Raw genomic sequence first — 14,953 nt, 5'->3', positions numbered from 1 at the left:
GGGGTATCTTATTTCCACGCTCCGCCGTCACCATCAATTTCTCACTCACTTCCATTTAATTTCTGTCAACCCCACCACCACCCCCCCACCACCTTAAAATAACGTAGTATTTTCTAATTTCCCTCTCCCTCTCCGTCAAACTTTTGTCCCTTTCACTTTTGTTCAACGCCCCGATCTCCTCGCCTTCTGCGTTTAAATAAATAATATTGCTCATATCTACCAAAGTGATATGGCACATTTTGTCATACTTTTACCCTCCTACTTACATTACAAAATCATCCTCATGATCACATATCTTTGCCCCAAGAAATAATCGCTTGTCATTTACCACAAAAAGAAGTCAAATGTACCGAAATAAGCCAATAACCCCTTTCTTTAGTTTCACACAACATATTTAACCTGAATTTTCTAACACTGTTATCAAGCCATGATGTGCGTCAAGAGACATAACATTCTGCTGGGGCTAACGTCCTATTGCGCGCGCGCCAATTCATGTCTGGGAGAATACCATTCCAATACAACTGCTCGTTCCTATACAAGTATTATTAATTGTTGATTAATATTATAAAATTTTTACATTGACACTTGTTTTAATCTACGCTAATTTATTCGGTCCGCTTGATAAGTTTCATACTTTGTATAGACATTGTTCATGTGTCTCCATGGACCATTTGTAAGCAAGACAAAAAAAAAAAATTGTCTCATAATACAATGTCAGCCCAAAAGAAAAATCACGCCAACATATTTTACGTTTTATATTCAAAAAAAAAAAATCTGAATTTTTCTAGCCCTTTTGGAACTTTAAGCCTGTTTTCAAATATGCATAAATGCAATTCAAATGGGATTTTAGAACCGTGCGATACGCAAAAACATTGATTCACATTGTTTAAAAGAAACAGAGGAGAGGAGACTGGAGGTTAAATTTATATTAATTATTTTAAAAAGGACAATTAAAAATAACTATATTTTTTAATTTCTTTAGCAACTACTATTAATCATATTTTTTTATTCCCAGTGCAGTGTAAGAGTTTTTTAGTTATTAGAATATACAAATATAAATAATAATTTTTTTTATTTTAACACAATTTATTCTAAATATTTGAGATATTTTTTAATATAATATTTTCAATAAAATAGTTAATTTAAACTAATATGATGTTTTCATATTTACCATTCCTTAGTTATATTTATAAGATATTTCTAACTAGAGCTAGTAATCAAACAGGCCAGACTTAATTCGGATCAACTTATTTAGATTGAATTTAAATTACCTTGCCTTTTAAAAAAGTTTACATAATCAAGCTCGGTCTTAACTTTTTTTAGTCAGATTTAGGCTAGCCCGTCGAGCTTACCTAAAATTACCTATAATATATCCATATAAAGCTAGTAATTCCAATGATTGGGTCAATTCGAGTTGAAATTATTTAAATTGACTTAAAATATCACACCATTTTAAAAAAATTCATACAGTTGAACCTAATCATAATTTTTTTTTTAGGTAGGTTTGGGATTAGCTCGAATTACCTATTTTACTTTCAATATGTTTCACCAAAATCATAAAAAATTTTAAAATTTATTAACTTTGTAAAAATTTAATAATTTCTTAATTTTATCACTATTAAATATATATAATTTAATAATATATTTCCCTCTCTAATATTTAATGGAGATTAAATGAGAAAATTTATGATAAAATTTAATAAGGTAACTTATAAATAGGATAAAAATTTTTCTTTCTTTACCATATAAACAAGACTAGAGAGAATATTTAATAGGATATTTTATTTTAAAATAAATATAAATTACTTTATTTATTATAGGTATTTTAAGAAAAACATTAAAAAGCTCTACATTTTTAACATTTAACTTTTTAAAAACGCCCTACGTTTTTAAATGAAAGAGTTCAACTTAAATTTTAAAAAACTAAAACATAAAATATAATTTCAATTTCAATTTATGTTATTAAAAATTATTTTTTAAAAGAAAATTTAATTATAAAAAAAATATTGCGTCGGACGGTACTGTAAAATACTAAAATTACAGCATCAATCCGACGCAAATTACAAAGGAAGGAGGTGTCAGAAAAAGAACAATAATTAATTTATACAATCCGACGCAAATTACAAAGGAAGGAGGTGTCAGAAAAGAACAATAATTAATTTATAGAATATCAAAAATAATTTTTCCAAAAAAAAAATGTCCCTTTTAAAAATCTATGCCGTGAAAATGATCAACCATTACGAGAATAACACGTGTGTGTGACATCGTCCCCCTCGAGACTAACCCTTTATTTTTTCACCTACATATCGGAGACTTTCATGCCTCTCTCCTAACAAAGTCAAGCCAGCAAAGGGGCAAAATATACACTGACACTAACCCCTCACAACAAAGTTTCAATTCTTCTCTCCCCTCCCAGACGTTCATTTCTTCCTCCACTTCATGGCCTAATTGATCCCGAATTCAATCTCGTTCCGGGTTCCGCCACCTATCAATATGTTCCCATCTTTCATCAGCATCGTCTCTGTATACGGCAGCTACCTCCGCCGCTGTTTCATCTCCGCCGGCCTCTCCTCTCAAAAGATCGATGTGGATGACCAGACCACCCTCCATTTCTGGGGCCCCAAAAAGAAACCGCCCGCAACAAGCCCTCCCTGGTTCTAATCCACGGGTTTGGGCCGATGGCCATCTGGCAATGGCGCCAACAAGTCCAATTCTTGGCCCCTCACTTCGACGTCTACGTCCCCGATCTCGTCTTCTTCGGTGCCTCCAAGACCAAATCCAGTGAGCGAAGCGAGGTTTTTCAGGCGGCCTCACTGGCGAAACTTCTTGACAAGTTAGACGTCAAGAGGTTCCATGTATTGGGGACCAGTTATGGCGGCTTCGTGGCCTACCATTTGGCCAAAATGTTAGGGGAAAGGGTAGAGAAAGTGGTGATTGCGAGCTCTGGCGTTAATATGAGAAAGAGCGACAACGCGGCTTTAATGGAAAGGGCTAAACTAGACAAGATCGAGGATCTCATGTTGCCCGCCACGCCCAAACAGTTACGCAATTTGATGGGCTTGTCCGTGTCCAAGCGTCTCAATATGTTGCCTTCTTTCTTCTTGAACGACCTCATAAACGTCAGTTTCCTCTCTTCTTTCTTCTTTCTCAGCTTTGACTATTTTTCAATGCATTTATAATGTACTTCATTATTTTAATTTTCCCTGGCAAAAACAATTTGAGTGATCTTGCTTTAACTGGTGAACAACACATCTAGAACTATTAATTAAGACCGAGCCCAACTATTTTAAGGTGTAAAATGATATTTTAAGTTTAAAAGGAAAAGCGATAGCTTATAAGTCCTTTTATAATTTTTTTTGAAATTTTAATATTAAAAAATTATATATTATACTAATTATAAAACTCTACCCTCAATTTTACAAAGATGAAGGCAAAATATATAAAAAACTTAATATTATTGTCATTGATAAGACTCTATAATAAAAGAATTAAATTATATTACGTTGATGACAACAAAAATTATCAAGATTTAGTTAATGATGCTAATAAAATCTGATTATTATCTATATTGATTTTGTGATGATGTTATTTTTTGTTAGACTTAAAATTGTTATTGTGTGTATTCACTTAAATTTATTTTTTTAAGCTTAATGTTATGTGTAATAATTTTTTTAAAATTTTAAATACATATATGTTATATTTTTAAATTGAAAAATAAAAAAAATGGGGCTAAGGTCTTGAGAACCATCAGGGCTGATTGAGCAAAATAGAGCCCTAAAATAAAATTGGGTTTAACCATACTAGTCTATTTAAATCCTGACCCTTTAAAGGCTAGCACTAACAGGCCGGCCTAATTGACAATTTTAAACATATCTAAGTAATACTTATGAGTTTATTCAAGCCAAACCGACATTGACTGTAGTGCTCACTGCTTAAGAGACACTCTCATTGGACAGTCGACCAATTAATTATCAGAATGAAACTTTGGGAATATTCTGATGTGGATATGAAATTATTGAGAAAACATTATATGTTGTGCGAATTTCGCCCATTATGCATTTGGTGCAAGATTTGTGAAGCGTACTGTTGCAAGTATTCGACCTGTTTAATTAGATGAGCCCTCATTTAAGACCGATAAAGTGCTTAGGTGATGGGTAGGTATGAAGCACGTACTGGTAGGAAGATGTAATTTTCATGTTAATTATTTTATGAAGAGCCACACATGGACGCTTAATTAATTTAGACTTGTGGTTGCAGAACTTATATTCAGAAAATAGGAAGGAGAAGATGGAGCTTCTGAAAGGACTAACGCTCGGAAGGGATGATGCCGTGAACCTGTCACCTCTTCAACAGGTTGGTAAACCGTTTGCGCATTGCTCAAGTTAGCAATCATTAATTAATAATTTATCATGCAATTAAGGTTCCTCTCGTTATGCTTAATTATTATACACACACAATTGGTTTGATCTCACACACATGCATGCATATTCAGGAGGTTCTGATCATCTGGGGAGAACATGATCAGATATTTCCAGTAAAGATGGCCACTGAACTAAAGCAGTACGTGATCTGATTCCTTCATTTTTATTTTTTTTTTGCTCTTTGTTTGTGCTTAGTTATTAATTAATAAGTAACCTTCTCGATAATTAACCCTTGCATGTCAAATAACTAATTACATTTGTGGATTTAGTACTATTTTAATTATAAGGTTGAGTCCAAATGGCCCTGGACATTTCATATTAAATACACAGCTGAATTTAATCTCTCAGGCAACTGGTCATTGGCTTCAAAAAATTGCAGGGTAATTGGTAAGAAAGCCAGATTGGAATTGATAAAGAACGCATCACATGTGCCTCAAATTGAGAAGGCAGGAGAATTCAACAAAATTGTCTTGGATTTTTTGCGCGCGGGGTCCTAATTAATGCATGCATGAATGTAAATTTTGTGACTTGCTATTTGCTACAGATATTGTGATGTATCTGAAGGAGATTTACTAAGAGCCGGTGTGCATATAATAATGATGATGATAAACAATCATGCCTCCTTTATAACCTGGTGATCATTTATATAACTACCTGCCCTCGCTTTTATTATGATCATGTCGTTGCTTTCTTTCTGTAAGGCCCGAAGTCTCTGCTAATTGTCATTTAAGCTGATCACGATTCGTCCTTCACATTTGTGCCTGATTATTGTAATCAGTCACATCATCCTCGATCACCAATCACTTCTTGGCATGCACAATTATATATTTCAATTAATTGATCAATTATAAGAGTGAGTCTTCATTCATAGCATGAGAGACTCTGAACATGTTTTTGAAAGCAAAAGAATAATGAAAACAGATTTTTTTTTATATTCTTTCTTGTTTTTTAAAATAATAATGTTAAAATATTTAAAAAATATTTTTATTTTCGAGAATAATATATTTTAATTTTTGTTCTATAAAACACTTTTTTAAAAAAGTTACTAAATAATTTTGTTTTTTACTATGGAGAATAAAAAATTGTCCCAAAAACAAGTTGCTAAACATGCTCTTCTCTTCCCTTTTTTTCCATTGTCTTTTCCTTTTTTAATTTCAAATAATTAGATCAAGATTATTGGACTGTCCAAATTTAATGTATCATAAAATATTTTATGTATTTTATTTTTATTGCTAATATTAAATTTTAATAGTTTGAATTTTATTTTTAATCCTTTTTATAATTTAAATTTTAATAATTATTTTATAAAAAATCAAACCTTAAAACATTTAAATTTTGATTCAACAATTAAAAAGCGAAAAGAATGGAAGAGGACGCGGTGGAAGTCAGGAAGATGAAAACATCCTCTTCCCTCTTTCTCGGTCCCATTGCTTCACTATGCATTTTGTGGGATATTCATTTTTTATTTGGCACCGACAGTTTTTGAAGGTTAAAAAAAAAAGACGAAAAAAACGTTTCTTATCGTGGGATTGTATTTTTGAACGAGGAATCTGAATGGTTAAATTTCACTATCACTTTCCAGATTTATTCACTATTTTGTAGAGGGACGTGTAATTAATACTCACATTACATTTAGGGATATTCACAAAATGAGATAAGATTGAGATACTCTCATCCAGTGTTTTGTCTTGAAAAAAAAATTGAGATTAAATTTTAATCTCGTGTCTTATACCTCGTCCCGTCTCGAAAGTCGTCCCATTCTATTAGAAGTCAAAACGGGATCAGGACAAAATCGGGATGTCTTGCTATCCCGACAAATCAGGCAATATTGAAGAAAGATCTGGATAATAATTTATTAAAATTTTAAATTATATAATTTATTAAGTTTAAAATCAAAACAACACAAGTACATAAATCATAACAATTTAAAGTTAATTATTGAATTACATTAACCACATTACACATTATAATAGCAAATACAAGTAATCTTTAGGCTATAAGATTAGCAATAATAGGCAAGTCAAGTATAACATTAAATCATTATTCTTCTACTTTAATGGAGATGTATTAAGCTAATTACTCTTCTAAAAATAAAACAAGAAATACATTATAAATAAAAGTTATTAAATAGATAAATATAAGAATAAATTATATTAATATAATTAATATATTATAAAGAAAGATATCGCCATGTTTACTTAATATCATTAAAATTATCAATATAAAAAAATTTTAGTTTTAAATAAGAATTGTAAGTATTAAAATTATAATTGATATAATTAATATAAGTATAAATTATCTTAATATAATTAATATACTTAAAATAAAAAAATAACATATATATATATAATGTTCAGATGGGACGGGATGTTCTGATAATAATTTTATATCCCATCTCTGTTTCAAAAAATCCCATCTCAATTATTTTCAAGTCGAGATAAGACTTATCTTAATATGATTGAAATGATGTCAGATCACTTGGGATGGATGAAGTTGAACACCCTTAGTTACGTCTGCTATTTTCGTTTCATTCCCTCCATCTGCGTTAAAAACGCAGAACAGTGATCGGATTTGGCTCTCCACTAACCTTTTTTTCTCATTTCCTTTTGACTACCTAAAATAAAATTTAGAGCATTCAAATTTAATTTTAAATAGTTCAGATTTAGAATTATTTTTATTTTATACTCATTAAAATAAAAAATATTAGTAAATTCATTTTATCACCAAAGATATGTACCATTTAATTTAATATTAAATTTTTTTATAATTTTTACATGTTGGCATTCACTGTATACAATTCAATTTTAATATTAATTTTTTATATTTTTATAAATTATTATTTTAAAAAAATGATATTAAAAGTGAAGATAATCTGTCAACGACACTTTTCAAGAAAATATTTTTATAAAAAAATTATAAATTAAAAAATTTAAATTCAAACCATTCAAAGTAAATCCAGATAATTAATTTATAAAAGTTATATATATTTAATATTAAATTTTTAACCCTCCAAATTAAATATGGACTATTTTGATTGGAGATAAAATAAATTTATTAAAAAATTAGTAAATATAAAATAAATAATAAATAAATAATTTTGACCATTTAAATTTAATCACAATCTAGATTTTATTTTAAGTTAGCGGAGGGAAAATAGAAAGAAAGATTGACGAAGAGAAGCTAGTCCATAATTGTCACGACTCACGAGGGCCATGTATACTAGGGTCTCATTATCGTTTTCTTGATAAAAGGTACTCCTACATTTTTTACATTATTATTCACAGGCATTTCAAAATGACAACATATCACCTGAAAGTAGGGTTACATAAAGGATTAATTCAATAAAACTTCAACCTAATTTAAAATCTAGCCCTATTTATAAAAAAAATTGAATTAAGTAACTCATGATTTAATCTGATTTTAATATAATTTGAAATCAAATAGGACCATATTAGTATAGTAGGATTATAAAATTAGTCTTGATCTTATCCAATATCTCACATTGTTTTTTTTTTTTTATCTATGAGAGGTATCAATTTATTTTAACATAATAAACTTAACTAACATAGTAAAATTACTATTAGTTATATAAAATTTATCACAACAGTAACAATTATAAATCCACAACAATATCTAACAATGATAAAAAGTTTTTAATTATAACACAAATGATTTAAATTAAATAACCTTCAATAATATTAGTCAACCTTAAATATGTCTAAAGCCTATTGTACTAAGTTAACAATAAATTTTACCAGTAAAAGGAAAAAATTAAGGTTAGTCAATGCTAAAACTTTACTCAATATTCATGATTTCACAAATATAAACACAAAAAACTATTAATTATTATTATTATAAATTAACTTATTGTAATAAAAATTAATGAATTAATTATAATTAAATTAAATAAATTTATAGGATCGAATTAGATTAAATGGTCAAGGTACTCGGTCTTTTATCCAATCCAATTAAAAAAAAAGAGTCTAATCTTTTTTATCCTAAAAGATTAAATTTTATTTAGACCGATAGGATCAAGTTTGTGTCAAGTTGAATCAAATTGAATTGGACTGAAAATTTTTGCATATCTCTAAAAGTTAATAATTTTGCAAGATAAATCATTCATGTGTTTTTATGCACCGCTTATTGAGCTTGAATTAATGAGAATGAATCGCAACCTTAAATCAATGTCAAACAGTTAATGTCATTATTTTTTATTGTAAAAGATCAAAATTTTATTTCAACCAAGTTTTTACCTAATTTTAATTTTGAATGACTGACAACAATATTATTGACTTTGTGAGTTTAAATAAATTTATAATAAAATATAAACTTAAATTGCAAACTTAAATTATAAATTCTTAAGACCTCTATAAATAAATAGTCATTAAAAATTTATTATTAAATAATTAAAATATAAAATATGGTCATAATTTAATCTAAATATATTTAAAATATAAATAATTAAAATTAATTATATTTACACTGATAAATCATCATACAAAAAATAAAAATTTTAAAATAGAAAAACTTATTTTTGATATTTTCTGTTTTCTTTTTCTATTAATATTAATTTTTGATTTTTAAATTTTTTTAAATCAGGTTTTATAACTTTTGTGACCGAATTCTTCATAACATATAGTTGAAAGTTTATGAATAAATTATCATAATTTTATAAATTAAAAATGTAAAAACACTAAATTTAAAAAATTAATTCGAAAGTTTAACAATTATGAATCACAACATCCATAAGTGATTGATAATATTAATTTTATTTTAACAATATTTTATTAATAGTATAAGTATATATTAATAAAGCATAATAATAATACTTTACAAGCTTACTTTTTTAAAACAAAATTATTAATTTTTATAAATGTCTCTATACACTTAATCATTATGTGACAACATCATTTCAATTCTTTTTTCATTTAAAGTGTAATATTACAAAAATATCATTAATAAAATTTTATTTTTATTAAATTATCTTATAATTTGCAATAATTTTTTTAAAATTATTTTATAATTTAGGATGAAGTCAGTAATTGTTTTTTTTTTATTGTCCAAGATATTCTTATAGCCAGCAACTGTGAGATTAATTTTATAGAGTTTGAATATCATTTAAAGGTTGTCTTTTTTAAATGATGTTTTTACATACACATTTTTAAGTATTAAATCTTAGAATTATGTTTAAGGGTCCAAATTGTTTCCATATACGCTACATTCACTTGCTAGTGACTAATTGTTTTTGTTAACACACGCATCAGTGGGGAGGGCCAAGGGGGGCATAAAATTGGGGGTGAGTTTGGTTTCCCTTTTGTTTCCGTGAGATTTTTTTTTTTTTTTGGTTTGTTTTTACCAGCCTATTTCCGTGAGAATTTGGAAATGCAAATGGTCAGGCAAATTGCAAAACAAACGTGAAAATGGAGGACGGTGACAAATGGACGCCGCCAAGGCAACCGACGTTGGACGACCTGTCGTGAAAGGGAAGTTCGCAGATTCGCCTACCTGAGATCCTCGAGGACATAAACGTCATCTCCAGATTGTCCGAGGTGATTTTGTGTCACCAGCTGCCAGCGTGACCATTGAATCCTCCCGGTCTCCTTCTCTCTCTCTCTTCAAAAAACGCGGCTCACGAAAACTCGGAAAAAATGAAAACGAAAAGCTTTCCCTTTATATTTTGTTCCTTTTCCATTTCTGTCCAAAAGAAGCTTTTGAGTCCACAATGACGTGCTCCACGTTTGTGCTCAAAGCATATTCCATTTTATTTCTTTAACCAAACTTCACGTTCTCACACTTCACCGAAAAATCTGATTGATTCGCCTGCAATTCCTGGATCTAAACGGCCTCAAAGAAGTCTGTTTTGTTTCTGTTTTAGGTTCGTTTCGTTTGTCCCCCTTGCATGATTTTGCTTTGATGATCGGAGAAAAGCGGAAGTGAAGGAACAGAAGCTCCATTTCCTTCCCCCTTTTTTGAGCATTTGCCTTTCAATGTTTATTCGTTTGATCTGCTAGGACCTATATGAAATCCGATACTCTTTCTTAACTTTCCCATTCTTTTTCTTTTTTTCGCGCTTCTGGGAAAAAATTCGTTGCTTTAGCCTGGACTTGAAACGGAATCGGTGTTTAATTGATCAGCAAGAGGCTCGCATGGTAAACTTAGTTTGGTTCCATCTTGGAAATAATGAACTTTCAACTCGAAATGTCATTAATAATTGCTTTGCAGCAAATTCCTTGACTGCGTTGTATTTTACAAGTTACTATGGCAATGTGTTGTTCGCACCAATGAAGAATTTGATATTTATTTATAATGGTCAGATAATTGTCTTTATAAAATCCCCATTACATTATTACATTGTTGTCAATATTTTTATTCTTGATGGTAAACGAAAGATCGTTTGTTTGGTTGCTTGAAGTTTGGACGTTAAAATTGGAACTGGGGCTACCAGCCCCAGTTCTAGAATCCGCAGTCTGTTCTTAAACATGAAATCAATTTTCGTCCTACGCTTGTTCTTAAACATGAAATCAATTTTCGTCCTACGCTTTTATAAGCTTTGTGTCCTGTTTTGCCCTATTGATATGAAACGGATTTTGATAACCCTCTGCCAAAACTCAATGCAGGTTGTTGAGTAAAAGCATTATTTTGCTGCTAAACACCTTAAATCAGTTGGGGAGGTTTGAAGCTCCTACATTAGATATTAGACAAAGTAAAGATGAAGAGCGATTGGTTATCTTCCATGGGTTCTGATGGAGTTCATCCTGACATCTTTTCGTTGGAGCCATTTGTATTTCATAACCTTGGGTCTCATTTATTTTCACAGCTACATTCATTTGCGGACAATTCTATTTACCAGTCGAGAAACTTATATGTGCCGGGAAGTTTGGCTCTTCAAGAGGCATTTAATCGTATATCAGGAATTGCTGGTGCTTTTTTAGTTTGGTTCTGTAGTGGAACCAACTCAAAGATATCCCGGGATATAGCAGGTTCTCAATTTAGAAGTAGCGGGGCTTCTATGCAGGTCAAGCCTATGTCTTCTGTTGGACATAATCTAGTTGGGTTTCACTTCAGCTTTAGATCAGAAAGAAAATCTATTGCCCCCGTGGCCTTAGCCAAGATTTCTAGTTCTGCAATGAGGCTACTTTGGAGAGAAGTGAAAAGGCTTCAATCAAATCCTGTGCTGTCTCTAGCTGCAGTATTGGTACCACCAATTCAAAACTTGTAAGTCACACTAAAAGATATTTACTCAGCTTGAATCATTCTGGGCGTGGGAATTTTTTCTCGTTGTTTTACAATGATGAGCTTGTTTCCATGTTATTTACTGCAGATCATCAACGGTGCTGACCGGTCCACTTGAGAATACTGAGGTGTCAATGCATGGAGGCAAGGACCAAATCCCTTGTGAGGTTAAGAAAAAGGGATGTGCTCAACTATCTTTTCCTGAATTGAACCTGACGAAGCATGTGGTTGAGCCTAAAACTGGCATTGAGTTTCCCATGATCTTGAACAATGTAGTAGATGAAGAGCAGGATGTCAACTTAAACTCTGAGGTCAGTATTCAATTTTCAAATTTTTCTGGTTTTTTCTCCTCTTGCTTATCAATAGGTAATAGGATTAATTTGTGCCTTAATGCATTTGCTCGTGAAAATTATTTCATCTGGCTTTTGATATATTGTTTTCTTGAAAAAATACATAGCTAGTGTGTAAGCTCAGAAATGTATAATTGACTGAAAATTAGCAAGGTAGTTAAAAATAACCTGCTGTATAGGAGGCTTTTTGTGTGAAAATCTTTAGTTTTTTCCTCTATTAAATTTTGTCTAGTAATCACGCAATATGAATTGTGATGGGTTAGACTGTGACTGGTTTTTTCTTTACCTCTCTTCTGGAGGTCCGTTTGATTGTCATTTGTTTCAATGACCTTTCCCAAATGCAGTCCTTGAGGGTTCATATCTTTACATCAACTAACATAAGCTTCTAAATTTGCTTCAGGTCCTGGTTGGAACTGGGTCCAGAACCATGACAATAGTTAAAATCAAGTCTTTAAAGATCTATGCATTTGGTTTTTGTAAGTTTTCTTGAATACTTGGTACTAATTGTTACATGGTAGTGTCAGCAAAATTATTGCCATATATTGAACCACTCTCATTCTTTAACAGATGTTCATCCTCACTCCCTCTGTGAGAAATTGGGTCCAAAATATGCATCATTTTCTGCTGGTGAGCTGAATAACTCCCATGGTTTCTACAAGGATCTTCTTAGGTATTGAAAATCATTTATGCTATCTGTATATTAAGTTTATCAACTTAGGAGGTTCCCTTTTTTTGGTGACGGTGATTGTAATTGATCATCATAAAGTACAAAGGGGCATTTTACAGACCAATCATGAGTCATCTAGCACATGCATCTGAGTTGCAAACTTATGTTGATTGATTTCATGGTTAAGATGTTGACTTTGCTGTGTGTGTTGGGCTTTTTATCACAGGGAGGATGTTGAAATGACTGTGAGGCTTGTCGTGAATTGCAAGGGGATGAAAATCAACACCGTGAAAGAGTTAGTAATTTTGTTTCACTTCTCAGCTGAGGATTTTTTTTTTAATTTTAAAAATAAGGAAATTCTTACTTGATTTTAGAGTCTGTTTTGCTAGTTAGATTGGGTTTTGAATTTTCCTCTAGGTTTTTAAGTTGTATTGTTGCATGATTATGACACTTCCAAATTATTTTGCACTATTTAAAAATTCTGTTGTTGGATTCTCGATTGATGAATATAGTCAACAATTAACTTTTCCCTTTTAGCATATCTGAACCTTGATGTTTAAATGTAATCTGGTTGTCATTGGATCAAGTATATCAATTTATGCAATTTTATATGGATGCAAACCTAGACGAAGGTGAATCAAGCAGGTCATTTCTCTTTTAAAGCATCCTCAATAGTACTTTAAAAGTCTTAGACATTGAGTCGATGGTGTAAGTGACGAACTGCTAATCTTTTTCTTTCTATTTTCTTTTTGCGGTTCATTGCAGAGCTTTTGAGAAATCCCTTCGAGCTCGCTTAGTTAAGGTAATTCACAGCCACTGGTAAAATAGTTTTTTGGTTGTTTCTCCACGGACTAATTCAAACTGTTCCCTTGGCTTCTTTGCTTAGACAAATCCAAGTACAGATTTTTGTTGCCTGAGGAAATTTCGTTCATACTTCACACAAGATATTCCATTACCTTTGGTAAGCCATATACCAATCTGCATTCTTTCTTCTCTATTTTGAGGATCGCTTAGGGTTACTTTTGCTTTATTACAATGTTTCAGGGGACAACAATCAATTTTCGACGGACAGCTGATGGATGTCTGATTACTGAAAGTGAGCATGAGTACTAATTGGTCGAATTTATGAATTTTTTGACACTAAATTTATACTATTCTCTTAGGCCTTTGGTTTTCTTGACAAGAAATAGCGTAACAAAATTCTTTTTTTGCCTTCTTGTTTGTCTGTCCGTATTGTTTAGAGGCAGTTCTAACTTAAATTATTGACGTTTCACTGCTAAAGTGTTGGTTTTATGTACAGTTGGAGGGAATCACATTGGAAGTGTCCCCAGCAAAGATTTATGTCGTAAGTCATATTCAGATTTCGGGTTGAAATCTAAGACCATGTATTTAATATAACATTCCTTTGTCAAGTATTAAACCAAAGTAAGTTTTTATCATGTTTTGCAGGGGCCTTCTTTGACATGTACATTGGGGATGAACCTGTATCTGAGCAAACAAAAGAAGAGATTGGCAAGAACGTTGTTAATATCATTAGAAGGTGTTGAAATGGCTTCATTTTCGACCTCCAATTGTCTTGGTTTTTGGAATGGACAATTGGCAACCGGTGGCATATACCATCTGGTTGATGGCATGAGCAGTGGCTATTCGAATATGGAATTAGATCTGCCTTTAAAGTTTAGATCATGATTTGGGGTTACACTGGACGGTCATGGCTTATACTTTTCGAGGTTTGCCCCCTTCTTCAAATTTGATTGTCACTCAGTTATTTTTTTTTAGATCAATTGAGGGTAAGCATTGTTTCCCCGCCCACATACTAGATGTATAATAATTTTATTGAAAGAAAAGAGGGTAGTGAATCACTAGTATCACTCGTTGTGCTTAGCTGAAAGCAATAGGCCGAGGTGATGGTGAGGCTCTGAACCGTTGATGGGACCTGGTTCATTGACTCTGATATGCAACATGCATCTGTTCTTTTGATTACTATCTTGGTCTTGCCCACCTCTTTATACATGGAGGGGTTTAGCACTTCAGCAGCAGCAATGGAGTTCATAGGTATATGAATCCATGGCACTGATTTTTCAGTGAAATTGGATAAATATCGTAAAAGCAAATGAAATTTTTTATGGCATGACCATGGATGAGAATGGAATGGACGCAGCGAGGTGGAACATGAACAGCTTACCTGGGCGACCTCTTTTAGAAACAACTTGCAACTATTGAATAATTTTAGCTATTTCTCGGAGACTGTTTGCTAAGCGGTTTGAAGAAAATTAGGGAGT

At 31.4% G+C, this 14,953-nt stretch overlaps 1 protein-coding gene and 1 pseudogene across 2 annotated transcripts; both read left to right on the top strand.

Moving 5' to 3' along the window:
* Positions 1-2,478: 2,478 nt before the first annotated feature.
* Positions 2,479-5,093, top strand: LOC129301570 (uncharacterized; annotated as a pseudogene).
* A 4,768-nt stretch (positions 5,094-9,861) lies between these two features.
* LOC129301569 (fatty-acid-binding protein 2-like) lies at positions 9,862-14,394 on the top strand. 2 transcript variants are annotated; one of them, XM_054940126.1, is made up of 11 exons: positions 9,862-10,016; positions 11,039-11,636; positions 11,743-11,965; positions 12,405-12,480; positions 12,572-12,674; positions 12,898-12,966; positions 13,437-13,473; positions 13,558-13,632; positions 13,716-13,767; positions 13,972-14,016; positions 14,121-14,394. In XM_054940126.1, exons 2-11 carry the CDS (start codon positions 11,131-11,133, stop codon positions 14,216-14,218), a joined length of 1,284 nt encoding a protein of 427 aa, XP_054796101.1. In that variant the 5' UTR covers positions 9,862-10,016; positions 11,039-11,130; the 3' UTR covers positions 14,219-14,394. The 2 variants fall into 2 exon arrangements, with proteins under 2 accessions (XP_054796101.1, XP_054796100.1); XM_054940125.1 differs by lacking the exon at positions 9,862-10,016 and adding an exon at positions 10,054-10,296.
* The last annotated feature ends 559 nt before the right edge of the window (positions 14,395-14,953 follow it).

The sequence above is a fragment of the Prosopis cineraria genome, unplaced genomic scaffold (assembly GCF_029017545.1).
Source record: "Prosopis cineraria cultivar Desert tree isolate PC_DT_omini unplaced genomic scaffold, ASM2901754v1 PC2213, whole genome shotgun sequence".
Taxonomy (NCBI): domain Eukaryota; kingdom Viridiplantae; phylum Streptophyta; class Magnoliopsida; order Fabales; family Fabaceae; genus Prosopis; species Prosopis cineraria.
This window is presented reverse-complemented; position numbering and strand designations above follow the sequence as displayed.